The 19434-nt window shown below is 51.0% G+C and overlaps 3 protein-coding genes across 5 annotated transcripts in view; 2 read left to right on the top strand and 1 right to left on the bottom strand.

The window, feature by feature from the left end:
• Positions 1–9988: 9988 nt before the first annotated feature.
• Positions 9989–10987, top strand: Gpbar1 (G protein-coupled bile acid receptor 1). The gene has a single exon (XM_057763034.1). It carries the CDS (start codon positions 9989–9991, stop codon positions 10985–10987), a length of 999 nt encoding a protein of 332 aa, XP_057619017.1.
• Positions 10988–11250: 263 nt separating this feature from the next.
• Aamp (angio associated migratory cell protein) lies at positions 11251–16175 on the bottom strand. Of its 2 annotated transcripts, none has more exons than XM_057794482.1 (11): positions 15728–16175; positions 15122–15280; positions 14174–14293; positions 13784–13923; positions 13393–13537; positions 13120–13203; positions 12916–13031; positions 12728–12831; positions 12487–12577; positions 12164–12318; positions 11251–11719 (listed from the first exon to the last, which is right to left on the bottom strand). In XM_057794482.1, the coding sequence occupies exons 1-11, from the start codon at positions 16089–16091 to the stop codon at positions 11644–11646; spliced, it is 1554 nt and encodes a 517-aa protein (XP_057650465.1). In that variant the 5' UTR covers positions 16092–16175; the 3' UTR covers positions 11251–11643. The 2 variants fall into 2 exon arrangements, with proteins under 2 accessions (XP_057650465.1, XP_057650475.1); XM_057794492.1 differs by having other exon boundaries at positions 15122–15277; positions 15728–16166.
• Positions 16174–19434, top strand: part of Pnkd (PNKD metallo-beta-lactamase domain containing) — a 69636-nt gene continuing 66375 nt past the window's right edge. Inside the window, exons 1-3 of one of the 2 annotated variants that reach the window (XM_057794524.1) lie at positions 16174–16361; positions 17077–17248; positions 18329–18692. In XM_057794524.1, coding sequence (XP_057650507.1) covers positions 16295–16361; positions 17077–17248; positions 18329–18521 — 432 coding nt within the window. In that variant the 5' untranslated portion in view covers positions 16174–16294 and the 3' untranslated portion in view covers positions 18522–18692. Of the gene's footprint in view, positions 16362–17076; positions 17249–18328; positions 18693–19434 lie in introns of those variants that run through there. The other variant, XM_057794505.1, reaches the window with a different exon arrangement.

Here is a 19434-nt window from a genome sequence, read left to right as displayed (position 1 = left end):
ATAAATGTTTTGCATATTTACACATTAGTACATTAGTGCATGCATGTGTTTGTGTGTTTGTATGAGTCTGTGTACCAAGTAAGGAAAGGGGTATAAATCATATGCAATTCGAGTTACAGCTGGTTTTGAGCTGCTCTGTGGGTCCTGGAACCAACCCAACCGCTGAAGAAGCAACAAGTGCTAACCACTAAGCCACCCCTCCATCTGCTATGACATACACCTTTTATTCTTAGCACTTGGATGGGGGTGCAGGAGGATCAGAAGTTCAAGATTATCTTCAGCTGTACGTGCATTTGAAGCCGCTCTGGGCTACAAGTGAGACACCCTTTCAAAAAAAAAATGTTTTCTGTCTGGGCTGTGCATGTGTGCATTTGTGTATATATGAGAGATTGAGATTTGGGTGGGGGTTGGTTGTATGGTTTTAAAATAGGGGCTTACTGTGTAGTCCTGCTGCCCTTACTCAGATCCACCTGCCTCTGCTTCTCAGTGAGCACTGGAACTAAAACTGCTTGTTCTCCAATCAAATAATAAAGGGCATTGCCTGACAAGAGGTTTTGCAGGACGTTGGTGGGTGTTCCAGTGTGGCGCTGATGCCTACTAACTGGCCACACTCCCTCACACATTCCAACAGCTTGATGTGCTCACAAAGCCCACTCTAGGAGGTGCCTGCTGAATAGATACCTGGGACCCAGCAGAATGTGCTGTCCCCTAACAAGATAATTGGGGCCAAAAATAAAATCTGTTTGGTAAGGTCTTATCCTGAGAATTTGAGGGGTGTCCAGGATGATTTGAAGACTGTTCTTTTGTCTCCATTTCAGGCAGTGTGTCTCAAACTAGTTGGATGATAGTCATAGCCACCTTGACTGTATGTGACAGCCTTTTTATCTTCTACAAGTTTGTTTTTCAGATAATGATGCATTTGCTTGCGTGCATGTTGGACATAATAAAGCAAGGGCCTGTCACCTTCCCAGTGGTGACAACTTGAGTAATTGTAGCCCAGTATCACACCAGTTAAGTGACATGTTTTATGTGTCCACTTTCTTCACATTTAACCAGTTTTATTCAACATTGTTTGTGCCTTTGTTGTATGTACCTGTGCATTTTCTCACTTGGATAGATTTCTGAACACCAGTGTTTGTTTTGAAAGTGGGGTAGTGCAGATCAGAGCAGTTACTGAATCACACACAGTATTGATTGGGGACTTTTTGACTTTTTTCATACATGAGCACCAGGACAGAGTTGGAGAACTATTTTACCCCATCCATTGTCAAGTTTTAAATATTGCAGATTGCTCCATCATTAGATTTAATTGAAATCGGTTCTAGGGACCTGCAGGTTCTCTTGTTCTCCTACTTCTGGGAAGTTAAAAAAAAAAAAAGTATCTTGAGAAATACTTTGCGAGAGTTTCAAAGGTAGTTTTGATAGAGTTTTTGTTCTTGTTGGTTTTGTGACGGGGTTCTGTTATCTAAACCAGGCTGGCCTCTGCGTCTCAAGTGCTGAGATTACAGGTATTCACCACCATGACCAACTACTTTAATTTTCATTCCATTTTCTTTTGTTTTATTTAGGTTTCTGACAGAGCTTCACTCTGCTCAGGCTGGTCTCAAACTCAAAGCAGTCGTTCTGCCTTGGCCTTCAAGTTCTGAGATGACAGCTTTGCCCCACCCAGCTCTGGCTGGCATTTGCCTTTCTGCTGATTTTTTCCCCCTTTTTTCCTTTTTGCCGATTTTAGAGCAGGAACTCTGGATCTCCCTGTGCGTTCTTGGCAGTAGTGAAACTTGCTTTTTGTTTTGTTTGTTTTGCTTTTAAAGATTGTTCTCACACATACACACGCCACTCCCCTTGGTATCCCTTTCTTTGCTCCTTAACCCTGCTTCTTCCTACTTAGTCTCCTAGTTGGTAGACCATTGAGGCAATACCATCTCTCCCAGAGTCGCCAGCTCCTTAAGGAAGGGATGGGACTTCATGGGTACTTCCTGTGTCCACAAAAGGGATGGAGGCCCAGTCTTATGCAACTGCTATGTGTTTATGGTTCTACAGCAGTGCCATACCTGAATGCCAGTGTTTTGTGACACCCTTCCCCATCTTACAGGTCTTGGATTCTGTTTGCCTTAACTTCTGCCTTAGGGTTTCTAATGCTGTGAAGAGACACCTTGATCATGGCAATTCTTCTAAAGGAAAACATATGATTGAGGCTGGCTTACAGCTCAGAGGTTTAGTCCACTATTGTCATGGCAGGAAGTGTGGTGGCATGCAGGCAGGCATGGTGCTGGAGAGGTAGCTTAGAGTTCTATATCAGGTATCAGGAAAAGAGAGAGCCACACTGGGCTTGGCTTGAGCTTCTAAAACCTCCAAGCCCACCCACCCCCAGTGACACACTTTCTCTAATTAGGCCACACCTACTCCAACAGGGCCACATGTCCTAATACTTTAAAAAAATATCATTCCCTATGAGCCTTTGGGGACCATTTTCATTCCAGCTACCTCATCTTTTATGATGTTCCCCCAGCTTTGGCTGCAAGGAGGAGGCAAGGATTGATGTGACTCATCAATCACTTACTCTAAATATTTTGGCCAGAATCAAGCCTCTGTATTAACCATCACACTCTGCAAAAATGATTCTTTGCCCCCAGCTGAGAGCTTAGTAGCCTGTGGGTATGAATATTTAGAAAACAGTTTGACAACGTATTTATTAGAGGGAAACAACCACGGTGTGTCACCCCTTGTAAGCAGTCAGGTTTATGTTACCAGGCTACTGTGTAGCCAATCACAAAGCAGCTGGTTACCCCCACAGTACTCAGTGCCACTCTTAGAGTGGTGCCCCAGATCTCTCTTGTGGTTCAGTACTGTAGCACACATGGTCTTTAGCTGGGTAAGATCATTCTGGCTTAGTTCCTCGGTTTTTCTGTGTCCTTTAAACAAAGCCTGTAGTCTTCAGTGTAGGGTCAGGACTTGAAAGAACATAAAGATTAAAAGCCGTGTAGTAGTGACTCACACTCAGGAGGCAGAGGCGGGCGAATGTGAGTTCTAGGTCAGCCTGGTCTATAGAGTGAGTTTCAGGACAACCAAAAGTACACACAGAAGAAACCCTATCAGTAAATAAGCAAATAAATCAATAGGTACATACAAACATAGTGAAAGCATGCACTGCTCTTTCAGAGGACAGGACGTGAATTCCTAGCACCCACATTAGGCAGGCAGCTCAAAACTGTCTATAACTCTGACTCCAGGGTATCCAGTCTTTTGCCCTCAGCAAGGGACCTGCATCCACACACAAATACACAGTCCTTAAAAATAATAAACCCCAGTCCTCAGGAAATAGAATCAGGTGGGTTTCTGTGATTTCCAGGCCTTGCGTGGTATGACCTTGTCTCAAAACAAAACCCCAATGGGGTCTTACCATATAGTTCTGGCAGGCAATCAATAATAGTAGCAATAACCTCTATTCTTTGGGGGTCTCTGAGGCATTAGCGAGATTTAAAGAAGTATTATAGGAGCCGGGCATGTTGGTGCACACCTTTAATCCCAGCACACGGGAGGTAGAGGCAAGTAAGTTGGTCTTTGTGAGTTTGAGGTCAACCTCATCAACAAAATGAGTTCAGGACAGTCAGGGTGGTTACATAGAGAAACCCTGTTTCAAAAGAAAGAAATTGTAGGAGAAAAGTATAATGGCATTAAACATTTTTGTAATAGTAAATTCTGTCTAATTCCACAATATTTTGCCAGCATCAAGAACCCATGCTGATTGGATGAGGAAGAGACATTTTCTTAGTAATTTAGCCTCTGGTAAGGTGTTCATGCTCCTGTAAACAGCTCTGATGAATTCACTGAATCCTTTAAAAAGGGAAGAGGACAGGAGTCAGCAGGCATACTGGGACAGGGTACCAAATAAGTATGGTCATATATTGCATGCCTGTAGGAAAATGTGATGGAGCATCGTGATGATTAGAACATGCTAAATGGGAAAGAAAATACACTTTGAATTGAACACAGTGGCTCATACTCGTAACCCGAGTACTCCAGGTTTAGATCGATGTGCATGTCGTACAGCATGGGCATCTCTGATGCATATGGGCACAGATAGATGCACATGTGTTTGGATAGAGTCCTCCCCCACCCAGTGCTAGGGATGGGCCCCAAAGCCTCGTGTGCTAGGCTGACATCTAGTGGTATCCTCAGCCACAACTGAGCTATGCTGTAGATCTGTAACAGCCATGTTGTCTTTATGTGTGGGGGTAAGTGTACAGGTTCCCGTGGAGACCAGAAGCATCGGATGTCCCTGCATCTTGGAGTTACAGGAAGTTAATGAGTCACCCAACGTGAATTCTGGGAGCCAAACTTGGGTCCTCTGCAATAGCAGTATGTGCTGTCAATATCTCTACGTCTCTTCCCCTTACCTCCCCCCCACACACACACACACACCGGTTCCCTTTATACACCCGGAGGACCAGAAAGCAATAGGACTGTTGGATAAGTGACAGAAGTCAAGCTTCTTTATGTCTCGGGTTTTCCAGACCTTCCCTAAGATGGTTGTACTCTTCCCCTTCCTTTATCGGATAGGAGGGTAGGACTCTCCAGATCTGGATGGGACATGTTTAGCAGGAAAGGAAATGGCATTACAGTACGCAGCAGAGGAGCTGTTAGATACAGAAGGAGAAAGCCCTGACCTAACCGCTACATAAGTCCTTGTAGATGGTGTCTGTGGCAGTTGACATCCAGTTGCCGTCTGCCTAGGGCTCGCCTGACACACCCTGTTCAGTCCTCCCTGAAACCTAAGCTGACGTAGAATGAGAGGATGTGTTTGGACTGCTGGGATTCAAGGATCTCACACAGGATACTCTAGTGCGCAACTAGTTTCTGTTGCAGGCTAATCCAACCATCCAGGTTTAAGGACAGTTTCTTATGCCTCAGCAGCTGAATAGGGGGTTCTCAAAGCCAGCTTCCTGGCCGGTCTTACACTGTCTAGAAGGTACATATCCACATCTGCTTTAAGTGTGGGCCAGCTAGGTATGGTAGTGCAAACCAGTAATCCCAGCACTTGGGAGTCTGAGGCAAGAGGGTCAGGAGTTCAGGGTTAGCCAGTGTCCTGGCTAGTCTGTTACACTATCTAGAACAATGATTCTTGCCCTTTCACGGCGGTCACCTGAGACAATTGGAAACATAGATATTTTTTTATTTTTTATTTTTTTTTAAATTTTTATTTATTTATTATGTATACAATATTCTGTCTGAGTGTATGCCTGAAGGCCAGAAGAGGGCGCCAGACCTCTTTACAGATGGTTGTGAGCCACCATGTGGTTGCTGGGAATTGAACTCAGGACCTTTGGAAGAGCAGGCAATGCTCTTAACCACTGAGCCATCTCTCCAGCCCCCGGAAACATAGATATTTATAATTTATAACAGTAGCAAAACAATTATGAGTAGCAACAAAAATAATTTTATGGTTAGGGGTCACCACAACATCAGGAATTGTATTAAAGAGTTGCAGCATTGGGAAGGTTGAGGACCACTGTCTACGAGGTACATAACCATGTCAGCTTTAAGTGCTAGCCATTTGGGTAAGGTCATGCAAACCATTGATCGCAGCACTTGGGAGTCTGAGGTAGGAGGGTCAGGAATTCAAGGCTAGCCTGGGCTACTTACCAAGACCCTGTCTCACTGGTGTATGCCTGGTGGCGGGGTGTGTTAAGTAGTAGCTGGGAAAGCAGTTCAGAGTATGGGAAGCTTCATCGCCTCCCTGGTCCAGAGTAGCTGCAGAAGTGGACTAGGGAGATCTGGGAGACTTCTGGGACAGTCTAGATTGTCCACCCAGCACATGTTCTCTGTCAGGAGGACAGCAGGTCAGGGCCACAGGCCGCAGGTGGAGCGTCTGAATACTTGCACCCTCCCTCCTCCTGTGGCATGGGAAGGGCAAAAGAAACCATCATGGCCAAGGGCTTGACATAGAGGAAGCAGATGAGTTGGTGAAGGAGAAGCTGAGCTGAGCCCGGGACAGAACCCAGGCTCTCCAGCTCCCACTGCCTGTGCTGTCCCGGTTACACGTCATGCCACACACAGTGTTTAGATAGAGCAGAGAAGAAACAGACATCTGAATCTCTGGGGAAAGAGGCTGGGAACGGAAGACTGTTTATTCCCGGCAGCCCTGCATCCAAGGGGTCTTGCACCACTTGAGGACAGCCCCAGACAACTCTCCCAGAGCCTGACTCACGCCCCACTGCCCCTGCGGGGGCCCGAGACGGGGCGGCTCCTGGAGGGTGGGTTTGAGGCTGCTCTGCTTAGTCTCCCAGCGGTAGCCCCGCCTCCGCAGGACCCGGGAATGTGTGCTGTAGGGCAAACAGTGCCACAGTTCTCAAACCTCTAGCCTTTGGGGCTGCGTTTCTCCAAGGGAACTGAAGTTCTGCTCTGGGAGAAGGGAGAAGGTTGCTCTCATCTCCCTTCCGGCTATCTTGCTACAGTCTGGGCCTGTTTCAGTCCTTAAGGAGTTCGGCTGGGCTCCTCTCCTCCCCTCACGCCTAAAGCTGTCCGAGTGCAAATCCCTTGGCTTCCATGCTGTGAACATGACCTTCTCTCCCTATACTTAATTTCCTCAGTTTTCCTGTAGATCAAAAAAGGCCATTCCTTTGCTTTCCTAGGCTCCCTGTCTGCCTTTCTCGGCAGAGTGCTTGTGTGGAGGGACAGGTGCAGAGAGGAACAGAAATCCTGATGATGTTAGCATTTACGGGAATGAAGTACTCAAGAGCCAAGGGTTGATCTGGTTCCTGTTACCCCTTTGCTGGGGGGGCGGCTCTTATTTTTTTTGTTGTTTGTTTGTTTTGTTGGTTTGAAACAAGGTTTCACTTTGTTTCTGAAGCTGGCGGCAACTGGCTGCAGCCTTCATCTCATCACCAGAACTAGGATTACAAACCTGGCATAAGGAAGTACAATTTTGAGCTCCACTGTGCATATAAAGAAACAAAATTGTATCTGGCGGTGGTGGCACATGCCTTTAATCCCAGCACTCAGGAGGCTGAGGCAGGCGAATCTCTGTGAGTTTGAGGCCAGCCTGGTCTACAAAGTGAGTTCCAGGACAGACAGAGCTGTTACACAGAGACACCGTGTCTCTAAATAAATAAATAAATAAAACCGGGTGGTAGTGGCACAGGCCTTTAATCCCAGCAAGAGGGAGGTGGATCTCTGGAGTTCAATTCCATCCTGGTCTACACGAGCTAAGAGCTAGTTCCAGTACAGGCTCCAAAGCTACAGAGAAACCCTGTCTCAAAAAAACAAAAATAAAACAAAAAAGAGAGAAAAAGAAAGAAGAGCAAAACTATTGAGAGAACTTCAACAACTTGCCCAGGTTTGCACAGCTAAAGCAGCGAGACCACTGCGGGGACCACCACCAGCCCTGCCGTGCCAACCACAGCATATGCCTCTCAGCACCATGGAGCTGACCTCCCTCAATACTGTCAAGCATTGTGTCCACAGGTCCTGTGTTACCCCATGACATTCCCTACCACAATCCCAATAGGTGGATTTTACTTGGGGGGCGGGGGGAGAGATTCACAGCATTGAAATAGGCACTCTGTAACCCAGCTAGCCTCAAACTTTACACTGATCCCCCTGCCTCAGCCTTCCGAGTGTTGGGATTTACGGGTTTGAACCTCTACACTTTATCCACTTGTGCCTTATGTATAACCCACAATTTGACTGAGAAAACAGTTGAGGACCGGGGATGCAACTGAGTTGATAGAATACTAACCTAATGAATGAGTCTGTGAGTTCTATAACCTGTCTATAGTGTGGTCTGCAGACACGGTGACAAAGCTATAACCCTAGCACTTAGGAGGTGGAAGCAAAAGGATCAGAAGTTCAAAGCGATACCACATAAGAGTTTGAGATCAGCCTGGGCAATATGAGACCCGTCATCTCAACAAAAAAGTTGAGAGGTATGTAGCATGACCCCTAGACTAAGGAAGGCAAGGCTTAATTTCTAAGCTACAAACCTCATCCAAGCTGGGGTGGTGGTGGCACTCCTTTAACCCCAGCCCTGGGGAAGTAGAGGCAGGCAAATCTCTGTGAGTTTAAGGTCAACGTGGTCTACAAAGTGAGTTCCAGGACAGCTAGGACTGTTACAGAGAAAGCCTGTCTCAAAAAAAAAAAAAAAAAAAAAAAATGAATAAAAATATAAATAAAAATAAAGGCTCATCAGTGAAGATTCTCAGGTCCCAGCCCCAACCGCCACCCCCCCATCTTGTATGCACACTATTCTTCGGTGTATGTAGCTGGCTGTGGGCTGCTGTGGCCATCCGGGGTTTAAGATACCTAACCAGCTCTATTAGCTGGGGTGCTGCGGGGAGGTGTTATGTGTCAGTCGTTCATTGGCTGAAATGGATTCCCCAGATGAGCCTGGCAATGACAGCAAGCGGGTTCTCCGCGGTGAGGAAAACACCTAGGTTTCATGATGTGGTAGACTGCTAGGGCGGGTTCACTAGACAGGAGAGGAGGTCTCTCAGTAAAAGCAGTCAGGATGTGCCAAGTCCCACCCCGGAGGAGGAGCCAAGACTGAGGCCCTCCAGCCCAGACTCCCCCATCCTTTCAGGAATCCAGACCAGGGCAGAGCCTGAGCCTGGTTCCTGCCTTCCCCAGCATAGGAGCAACAGGCAGTCATGGGCCAGGACCCCAGGCATGGACTGAAGCCCTGAAGAGCGGCTGCTGTGACTCTGGTCCTCAGAGGAAGGCCCGGCTAGCTAGCACCACCTGTTCCTAAGAGCCATGTGAGTAGCTACACCCCAGCCTGTCCGGTCCGATCCTGAAGAGGTCAGTGCAGTGGTATAAGCCACTAGAGTACTCGGGAGACACCATTCCCACCCCACCAGGTCACTAACCCTAGCTGTAGACTCTAGCTTTCTTTACTCTGAGGGAGGCCGGTGAGGGACTAAAGGGCTGCGAGCTAGGTCTCAGTAGTTTAATAAAAGTGGACAGTGTAGGGAAGGGGAGCAAACTAGAGGGCCTTTCAGGGAGACTGATAAAGAGTAAGGCCATGGGAGGGAAAGATCAGGGGTGCAGTTTTGGGAGCTGTTAGGATAGGAGAGCATCTCTCAGCCAAGGTAACCATAGAGCTGATGCAGGTCCTGGGAGAGGCCACAGGATGGGAGGGCAGAATCCTTCTGTATTGACTTTGATCCTAGCAACAGCAGATGCTCCCCTGTTGACAGGATCCAGGACCCCTCCCACTGGCCCTGGCATGTGGCCTGGGGCTGAGACTAGGCAGCCAAGTGAAAGAAAGCAACAGGGTCAATTTGGAGGCTCTGCCTTGTGCCTTGGGCTCAGCCTATGTTTAGAGGTTGGGGGGGCTCCTCTCTGTTCTTAGCACCCCCAACTCCTTGCCAAGCATCTCCCCATACTTCCTTCTAGTTCCCAGGAAGGGCCTGTTGCTAGTGTGGAGTGAACGAGTCAAGTTTATGGGCTGGAAGTCCTACCCGGAGGCTGTTCACTGAGCTGTAACAGGGTGGGGGTGCAGGGACAGGGCACTCTGTGCCTTCAGGAGCCTCTCACACCATGGCTGTCTGGCCACTGTCCTCTCTTGGCACCCCAGTGTGTGCTGGCAGAGGTTGACATGCTTTGGGTAGGTTGCCTTCCAATCCAGACAGACTTGTAAACACAGCTGCCCTGAGGCTGGAGGATGACAGAAATAGGTGAAGCTGCCCAAAGGTGGTTATCGCCTGAAGGACAGCCTCTACTAAGATACCATACAGGGAACTCTTGCCAGAATTGATTTTCCAAGCAAAACCAAAAACATGACTTCCCTATATAATTGTTTACGTTTCAACTGAGAAAATCTGTATCAGCAAACGGTATGGCCCAGTCTGAGTCTCCAGCCTCTATGTTAATGTGCTGTCCCGTCCCCTCCCTCCCCCCAGGAGAGTGACTGCAGCTCCAACCTAACTCTGGCCACTCCTCCATACAGGCATGCTGACTGCAGCTTCAGGCCCTCCATATGCCAAGGCCTATGATGACACCCAACAACACTGGGGAAGTGGCCAGCTCCATTCCCAAAGGGGTACTGGGGATTTCCCTGGCCCTGTCAAGTCTTATCGTTGTCGCCAACCTGCTCCTGGCCCTAGGCATCGCCCTGGACCGCCACCTGCGCAGCCCACCTGCTGGCTGCTTCTTCCTAAGCCTGCTACTGGCAGGGCTACTCACGGGGCTGGCACTACCCATGCTCCCTGGGCTGTGGAGCAGAAGCCACCGGGGCTACTGGTCCTGTCTCTTTCTCCACTTGGCGCCCAACTTCTCTTTCCTCTCCCTGCTTGCCAACCTGCTGCTCGTGCACGGGGAGCGATATGTGGCAGTGTTGCAGCCACTGCGGCCCCAGGGGAGTCTGCGGCTAGCCCTGCTCCTCACCTGGGCCAGCCCCCTGCTCTTTGCCAGCCTGCCTGCTCTGGGCTGGAACCACTGGAGTCCTGGTGCCAATTGCAGCTCCCAAGCTGTCTTTCCAGCCCCCTACCTCTACCTCGAAGTCTACGGGCTCCTTTTGCCTGCTGTGGGAGCTGCTGCCCTTCTGTCTGTCCGAGTGTTGGCTACTGCCCACCGCCAGCTGCAGGAGATCTGCCGACTGGAGCGGGCAGTGTGCCGTGATACTCCCTCAACCCTGTCCAGGACTCTCACCTGGAGGCAGGCTAGGGCGCAGGCAGGAGCCACGCTGCTCTTTTTGCTGTGTTGGGGACCCTATGTGGCCACACTGCTCCTGTCAGTGCTGGCCTATGAGCGCCGTCCACCACTAGGGCCGGGAACTCTGTTATCTCTCATCTCACTGGGCAGCGCCAGTGCTGCAGCTGTGCCTGTGGCCATGGGTCTGGGCGATCAGCGCTACACAGCCCCATGGAGGGCAGCTGCCCAAAGGTGGCTGCGAGCACTTCGAGGAAGAGCCAAGAGGGACAGTCCAGGCCCCGGCACCACTGCCTACCACCCCAGCAGCCAAAGCAGCACGGACCTGAACTTGAACTAGGGAAGCCTCCCAGGAGCATTCATCCATCTCTTAAGCCATACTTCTCTGGGTTGGAGCCCTTGCTCCATGAGACCTCACCCTGACCAAATAAATCTCTGGCTACCATTTCAAGTCATCTCCTTCCATATCTCAGTAAGGGAGAGGGGCAGGTTGACTGCCTTAGATGGACCCAGAGATGGACTGAGCACCAAAGAGATTTCACCTCCAACTAAGCATTGTTCTGTCCAGCCGCCACAAAACGCACACAGACACCGCCTCTGGGAAGTATATTTTATTTACATTTTTAAAATCTGTAACTAGTCTCTCTTCCTCCTTTCCTTCCCCAGAGAGTTGGGAAGGGAAAGAACGGGAACCTCAAAGACCTACCCCCCACATACAAAGACGCACCCCATGGCTCACACCAGCAAATCAAAGTGAAAGAAACGTGGGCCTCCTAAAGGGCCCCAGGGCTGGACAGGAGAGGGAGGGCCTGGTAAGGTGGGTTTCCAGGGAAGAAAAGGACAAGGAGTGGGCAGGTCAGCTGAAGGGATTGGAAAGCAGTCCAACGCCCTCCCCTCCTTTTCCCTCTACACCCTGCACCTCTGCTGGGGGAAGAGAGGGCAGGGGTCTGGTCTCCCTTTATCCCCTCAACACCAGACACCATGCCAGAGCCGCAGCTAACGGTCAGGTCTCTGGACACAAAACACTTTCGCTTTGTGGTCTCCTGATGTTGTCACCACCAGGGAGGCATCTCTGTGGACAGAAAAGGGGGGTGAAATTACTGGAGAACCTGAGGCCCATGCCCCAGAGATCCTAAGGCAGCTGCTTCAGCATCATGTCCATTCTAGGTCCCTAGCTGAGTCTGCACCTGGTTCTCAAGCCCTCCCCCCAAAGCCAGGGAGCTGACCCGACTATGTCCATGGAAACTGCAAGAGAATCCATGAAGGAAACCCCTAGTATGGGAACAAGACAGATGCAAGGGGGACAGGTTCGTTCTCAGCACCCTGCCCCATAATGGGTGGGGACAGAGGACCTCAGGACTGTGACTGCACAGGTGACCTGGCATTCATTCCTTCATCAAAGGATGAAACCAGGCACTGGGTCTGACTTCCCTTAGAAATCGTCTCCCGTTCCCCAAGGACCTGTGCCACCCCACCCCAGACCCACTTCCCAGAGCTGCCAGTCCATTATGCTTACTTGCTGAGGGCAAAGTCCAAGATCTCAGCAGTGTGGCCCCGGTAGTCAGTAAGCAGGCGGCCAGTCCGGGCATCCCAGAGACGAACAATGCCATCCAGGCTACAGGTGTATACCACAGCAGTGCCAGCCTCCCACAGCAGCTGAACAATGCCCGACTGTCCCGGAATGTGACACAGTAACAAAGTAGGGCAAAAGTCAGGAGGGAGAGGAGAAGACACTGTCCCCACGCTCAGAAAGAGCGGGGCACAGGGCCACAGAGGACAGACTACCTCTTAGCCAGCACAACAGCCTGCTGAGTAGGAACAAAGCCCCAGACATCATACCTGGTGCTGACACTGGTGCCGGAGTGTCTGCGTGGACAGGTCGTAGATGGCCAAGGTTCCATCCAGATAGCCAACAGCTGCCAGAGGCATCCTTGGAAGCAGAAGAACAAGGAAGGCTCTGGAGGCTCGAGATTTATGCACCTTCCTTCCCTCCTCCCTGGTCCTAATGACTGAGACCCTCTGCAAAGCCACCTCCTCCCTCCGCCTCGGGTTTCCAGGCCAAGACTCTGCTCACACTCACACACTGCAGAAGCCCAAGGACTCCACGGAGTTGGACTCACTCTCCTCTCCCTCGCCCAGGCTGGGCTGGGAGGCGACTGTCTCAGGTCTGAACACACCCACCACCTACAGGTAAGAGAAGAGGGTCACGGACTGAGGAAAAGGGCAGGGGAGGGGCAGAAGGTTCAGACAGAAGGCCAAGCTACTTACCTTGCCAGTGGTAGCACTGACCAGCTTGGCCTGACAGTCCACAGAGCCAGTGAGGATTAGGCTGCCATCCTGGTTGGTGGCAACACAGGTCAGAGGGCCCTGGTGACCCTCAGTCCCTAGGACAGAGCAGGGATACACAGGCTGAATCCTGCACAGGCTCTCAAGCTCCCCAAGCCCAGGTCAACACCCCCCCTCCTCTGATACCTTTCAGTACATGGATGGGACTTCCCTGCTTGAGGTCCCAAATCCTGATGGTTCCATCTTCATATCCTACCACAGCTCTCTTCCCTAAGAACCAAGGCATGAATGACCAAAGCCCAGAGGGTACACTGAGCAGGGAGAATAGAGTAGGGGAACCCAAATTCCCCCTGAAGTCACAGGGAAGCCCTAGTATGGGGCAGGCGGAGGCTGGGATGACTACAGTACCCCCGAGTCACTGGGTCCACCTTTACCCCCAGGAAGAGACAGCTCTCTCACCATCAGGGAGGACACGGCCACATGTTGCAGGGCAGTTGGGGCCCTGGAAGGTCTTACAGTCACCATTTGGCACCTTCCACATCCAAGTGTTGCCGTCAGCAGTGCCCGCTAACAGGACAGGTGCCCGAGGGTGCCACTCCATCCACTGGGCAGAGAGGAAGGCTCAGTAACCAAGGCCTGCTACCCAGCCTGTCTAAGAATCCATGAACCCCACCCTTGTGTCCCTGCTTCCAAGGCTAGCAAGAACATTACGGGTGAACAGACACATTGCTGGAGCTGGCGTGTTGTGGTTCAAGGCGAGTGTCTCCAGTAGAGCTAGGCTTGCCCCTCCCAGTAGTGCTCATCTCTACTTGGGGTCCCCCAGAGTTGAAGACCACTCCAAGGCTCTCACCTCCAGGTCTCCTGCTTCAAAGGACCAGACTTCTTCCTTGGTGTCCACCTGCCATACCTTCAAAAGACCACTCATGTCCCCTGTGGCCACGAGGGTGGAATCATGGCTGAAACCAGCACATGTCACAGAGTCCTTATGGCCTGCAAAGAGAAGTGGGCAGGTTTTGAGTTCAAATTTGCCCGAGAGATGTAGCAAGTTCAAAGCCAGCCTTGGCTACATAGTAAATCCAAGGCCAACCTAAACTATATAACCTTAAAGAGCAGAAAGCGGCAGAAAAGGAAGAACATTAGTGGCTTCCAGGATCCGGCACGAGACGAGTAAACAGCTGCCAGGTGTCCACAAGCCACCTGCCAAGGTGCCCAGAGGGACACAGCCTCCCCAGCCTCTCACCTGCGCACTCGAAGAGCAGCTCCCCATCGCTGAGCCTCCACACGAAGGCCTTGTCATCTTCACCCCCAGTCACTGCCAAAGTGTTGGTTTTGGGGTCCAGGCTCACACAAAACACGGATGCTGTCCCAAGAGATAGTCCATGAGAAAGGCGACGGAACTGGGCTCTCATCTAGAATTCTGTCTTTCAGTGCAACCCTTCCCCCAAAGCCATACGTATTCTCTCCTGGAAAGGTTATAGCCAGTTCTTGTTTGAAGCATTAGGTTGTTAGAGAAATCCCGAAGTCCTCCTCCAGAGCACGTCCCTCTGCTGTTCTGTTCCCCTCACCATCCCACTCTGAGATACAAGCCAAGAGGTAGGTCCATGTGCACAGCTAACAGCACAGGGTACCACCAGGCTGGGTGTGAATGAAGGGATGAGAGCGTCATGGCTCCTGAGAAGTCTGCTGTTAATGCTGCTTCGGAGTGTCACTTGCCTTCATTTCCACTAGGGCTACCTCCATTCACTTTCATCCAAGATGACTTTTTTTGTTGCTGTTTTGTTTTTCGAGACAGGGTTTCTCTGTGTGGCCCTGGCTGTCCTGGAACTTGTTCTGTAGACCAGGTTGGCCTCGAACTTAGAGATCCACCTGCCTCTGCCTCCCCAAGTGCTGGGATTAAAGGTGTGCACCATCACTGCCTGGCCAAGGTGGCTTTTTTTGTTTTTTGTTTTTTTAAAAAAAGAAAAGAACACCAAGATCCAGAAAGCTGACAAAGGTGATAAACAGCAGAGGTAGGATTTGAACCTAGGTGTCTCACTTAACCCCACTGCAAAGCCTAATCCCTTTGGCCCTTCCTATGAATTCCCAGCAGGCTTTCCTATTTGTCTCTCATAATACCCTGCCCATGGTCAACGGATCATACTCAAATGTCCATCTGCACTGCCCCGAGGTGATCCCCTCAAAGCCCTACCTGAGTGCAATGCAAAGGTGACCTCGCTATCATCCGGGCCCTCCATGCTGCCGACCACCCCTTCCTGGGGTTCCAGGACCCAGCCCTCATCATTGCCCTCTTCCTCTTCTTCCTCTTCCTCAAAGTCCACGTCTTCCATCTCCTGGGCCAGATCATCTGCTTTGGGAAAAGCGTTAAAAGATGGATCTCGAAAGAGCTAAGAAGAATGGGGTGAGGGGTGAAGAGAGAACACGGCGACGCTGGGGTGGGTGGTGTGGCCAAAGGTAAAGGTGTCGTCCCACACGTACCGAGCAGAAACAGAGCGCTAGGGGGGCGGAGAAGGGGAGAGAGGCTAGATCTGAAGACCTGGCGTTGGCCAGCGACCGTGTGGGTAGAGAGGACAGAGGGCATGATGGGAAGGGGGTGTGTGAGGGGAAGGGCCAGGGGAGGCGTCAGGGAACCCCCACCCAGCCAGGCCTCGAACTAGTGTGGGGGGTAGGGAAGGAGGGCTGGGAAAGAAATGTCGGTAGGAACGACCGGTAGGAAAGGGGGGAGGGGGAGAAGCAGGGGTCAGAGGCCAGGGGTGAGCGCCTCCTGTCCCATGGCCTCAGGAGCGACAGTTCTCACCCGGGTCGGGCGGGCCTGGATCCAGCTCTACCACCTCAATGATCTCTTCATCTCCGTGGAAGCTTAGAGTCTCCAGCGGCGGGGTGTCAGCGGCCGCTCCGCTCTCTGATTCGGACTCCATGCGGCGAAACCTCCCGATCCACTTCTCTGGGCCCAAACGCCTCCCAGAGTCAGCTCTGCGCGACGACGCGGAACTCGAGCCCCTCCTCCCGGGAGGAAGTAGGCGTAGGTGACTCCCAGCCGAAAGAGCGACGGAATCGGGACCAATAGCGACAGAGGTGGACTGACAGAGCCGCCAATCACAAGGCAGAACTGGGATGACCAGGCCGGGGCGTGGCGGGAGAACCCAAGCACCGCCCGACATGACTCCGCCCCCAGATGGAGGGAAACAAGCGAGCGTGCGCGTCTCCGGGGTCTCCTGGGAGGAGTAGTTCTCCCGGGTCCGCTACGCGGACTTCTGGGAAATGTAGTTTCTGATCTGTAGGCAGGACGGAAGGCGCGGGGGAGGCCCCTTACGCAAACTACAATTCCCGGCGGGGAGCGCAGTGAAGGGGGTGGGACCTGAACATGGCGGCGGTGGTAGCTGCTACGGCGCTGAAGGGCCGTGGGGCGAGAAATGCCCGCGTCCTCCGGGGTAAGGAGAGGGACCCCTGGGAAGGGTAGGGCGCTAAAAGATCCCATTCCCTTCACATCCCATCCGGCACGACAGCAGAAAATCAAGCTGCTAATTGCTGCCCACACCTCTCTGCAGGATCTTAGAGAGTCTGGGGGTGAAAGATGCTCTAGAGGTCACCCGATCTAACCCCTGCGTTCAGGTTACACAGCATGTCTGGGGTCTTGCTGCTAGAGGGAGTTCCGAAGGAGCCTTTAGTCTCCCGCGTTCCAGGGGTTTCATACTCACCGCAGTGCAGAGGAAAGAGCGCTGGGCTTCTGGAGGCTTGAGTTCTAGCACTGGGTAATTAGCGGTTTGACCTTGTGCGGAGCAGCTCGTCTCTCGGGGCTTCAGTTTCCTCTTCTATAGTGCGAGGGAAAGGAGTTAGCTATCCTTTGGGATAGCTAAGGTCCTGCAGTTTTAAAAGAGTTCCCCGGATTTCCTTCATACGTATGTCTCCGGTGAGTCTCTCTGCAGTCCTTCCCAACCTATCTTCTGAATAGAAAGAACAGCAGCGAAGCTCGCTGTCCTGGCACCAGGGTGAGGAGCCCGCAGTGACGTGGAAGTAGCTTCCAGAGGTGTCACCTCGATGGCGATTTTCCCATTTCTGTTTGGATTCTTCATGGCACTTGTTACTTCAGACTGCAATCTCTCCCCTCCCTCATCCTATACTGAGCTGCCTTTCCTTCATTCACAGGGATTCTCTCCGGAGCCACAGCTAACAAGGCTTCCCAGAACAGGACCAGAGCACTGCAGAGCCACAGCTCACCGGAGTGCAAGGAGGAGCCTGAGCCCCCCCTCTCTCCTGAGCTGGAATACATTCCCAGAAAGAGGGGCAAGAACCCCATGAAAGCTGTGGGACTCGCCTGGTGAGTTTTAACTGCCCCTCTGCCTAGCAGTGGGACTTGCATTGGATGGGTGTCGGGACCTAGACACTTGAGTTGCATGCAGATGGTGAGCTGAGGCCAAGGGAAAGGAAGAGAATTCAAGAGGTGGAATCTCAAAGTGGGGGAAGGAAGATGGGAATGGGACAATATGTAACGTTGGGGAGACAATGACTTTTCTGTGGAGCAAGTTGAGCTGATGTGGTTTGAATTTGGGTCATTGGCTTCATCCTTCCTATTGGGAGCTGGGGTAAGTCTTAGTAATTAAAATTGTGTTAGAATATGTTGTGTAGAAGCTAGAAATGATTCTGTGAATTTATTTGCTTCTGATTCTGGCTTTAGTACATATTATTGGTCAACATTAAAGGAAAATGAGGAAAATTAACATTTTTTTTCCAGCAAGTGCCTGAGGCGTGACAGTACTTTGCCATATAAGTGTTTTAAGCTTTCTGAGGTAAACATTGCACTTCCATCTCACCAGGGAGGGATCCAGCTCCCAGCTGGGATTCTCGCTAGGTCATGACTTCATGTTCTTTTGACTCTTACCAAGACCCTCCCTTTGAGTTGTAGTTGCTCAGATTAAGAAAAAGACTTGGTTGATATACCTTAGAGGTTAAGACATGCTTAGCACCCTTGAAATCCTAAGTTCAATCTGCAGCACCAAAAAGAAAAAAGAGGTGTCTGGGAAGGGATGTGAGGCAGTTTAGGCAGAGGGGACTTTGCAGACTCACAGAGGGCTACTTATACTATCACACATCAGCGGTCAGCAGGAGTGAAGAGGTCCATGAATATCAGCCATAAAAAGAGGAACGAAGAGGTAGGCAGGACCACACAGGGCCTTTAGTGCCATGCCTAGCGTTGGCATGGATAATAATAGAGAGCTATTACAGTGTCTTAAGCAGGCAGCAGAGGATCGGATCAGTGGGGTCCCTGCAGCAGCCAGCACAAAGGCCAGCAGGACAGCTATCGCCACAGCGTTTGTACACTTGGCACAGCTGGACTGATTCTTCCAGCTCCTCTGGCTCAGTCCCTGCCCAAACCCGCTGCACATCTCCCCATCCCTAGGGCCATCGGCTTCCCCTGTGGTATCCTCTTCTTCGTCCTCACCAAGCAGGAAGTGGACAAGGACCGTTTGAAGCAGATGAAGGCTCGGCAGAACATGCGGGTTTCCAACACGGGCGAGTATGAGAGCCAGAGATTCAGGGTTTCCTCCCAACAAGCCCAGTTCCCTGAAGTTGGGTCTGGTGTACAGAACTGAGTGAGAATCACTGCAACCTTGCACTAGACTGTTGACTGGAGTTCTGTGTGGCTAATTGTGGTCATTTCCCGAGGCCCACCAGAGGGCGCATGATGCTCAAGCTGCTGCCAGCACCCGCCTCTTCCACACAGAAGAACCAGCCAAAGGCAAATAAAGTTATTAAGTACTGGCGTGAAAAGGAAGCAGAACTGCATTTGTAAGCCCCAGGGAGGGGAGGGGCAGAGTGGGGCTGGCTCGTCCCTGTTCTCTCAAAGAAGATCTGTGTTCCCAGCTGGGTGGTGAAATAACCAGACTTAAGTGCAACAAGCGCAGGTACAAGCCGTGGAGACCCAAGCCTTCAGAGCCACTGGTCAGGAAGGCAGGTTCCCATGTAGCCTTAAACTAGTTCAAATCAGTCAGGCATGAACATCTTTAATCTCAGCACTCAGTAAGAAGAGGCAGGTGGATCTCTTGAGTATGAGGCCAGGGTGGTCTGCATAGTTCCAAGACAGCCAGAACAACAGAATAAAGAGACCTTGTCTCAAAAAACCAAAACAAAAATCAAAGGCCGCATTCAGGGCATGGACGAAAAAGCATCCAAATATGTCAGCCACTCTGGTCTTCATTTTTCTCATTTGTAAGAGAAACTAGTTTCCAAGAGAAATTCCAAACCCGTGGCTTAGTCCCTTTCCTGCCTGGAAAAGAAATGTTATATAAGGACACAGCTTCCCAGGGAAGTTAAAGCTAGGGAGCTTTTTTTTTTTTTTTTTGGTTTTTCGAGACAGGGTTTCTCTGTGCTTTTTGGAGCCTGTCCTGGAACTAGCTCTTGTAGACCAGGCTGGTCTCGAACTCACAGAGATCCGCCTGCCTCTGCCTCCCAAGTGCTGGGATTAAAGGCGTGCGCCACCACCGCCCGGCAAGCTAGGGAGCTTTT

The sequence above is a fragment of the Chionomys nivalis genome, chromosome 2, assembly GCF_950005125.1.
Source record: "Chionomys nivalis chromosome 2, mChiNiv1.1, whole genome shotgun sequence".
In the NCBI taxonomy this organism is placed as follows: Eukaryota; Metazoa; Chordata; class Mammalia; order Rodentia; family Cricetidae; genus Chionomys; species Chionomys nivalis.
The sequence above is the reverse complement of the archived record's forward strand: the minus strand, read 5'-3'. Positions and strand labels throughout refer to the sequence as shown.

What these genes read in the sequence shown, in the direction of transcription:
- Gpbar1 (XM_057763034.1), top strand. Translation starts at nt 9,989, where the DNA reads ATGATGACACCCAACAACACTGGGGAAGTGGCCAGCTCCATTCCCAAA.
- Aamp (XM_057794482.1), bottom strand. Translation starts at nt 16,091, where the DNA reads ATGTCGGGCGGTGCTTGGGTTCTCCCGCCACGCCCCGGCCTGGTCATC. An exon ending in CACCTTTGCATTGCACTCAG is followed by an intron (nt 14,294 to 15,121) that starts GTAGGGCTTTGA and finishes CTCTTGGGACAG; the next exon opens with CATCCGTGTTTTGTGTGAGC. An exon ending in TTGGACTTTGCCCTCAGCAA is followed by an intron (nt 11,720 to 12,163) that starts GTAAGCATAATG and finishes TTCTGTCCACAG; the next exon opens with AGATGCCTCCCTGGTGGTGA.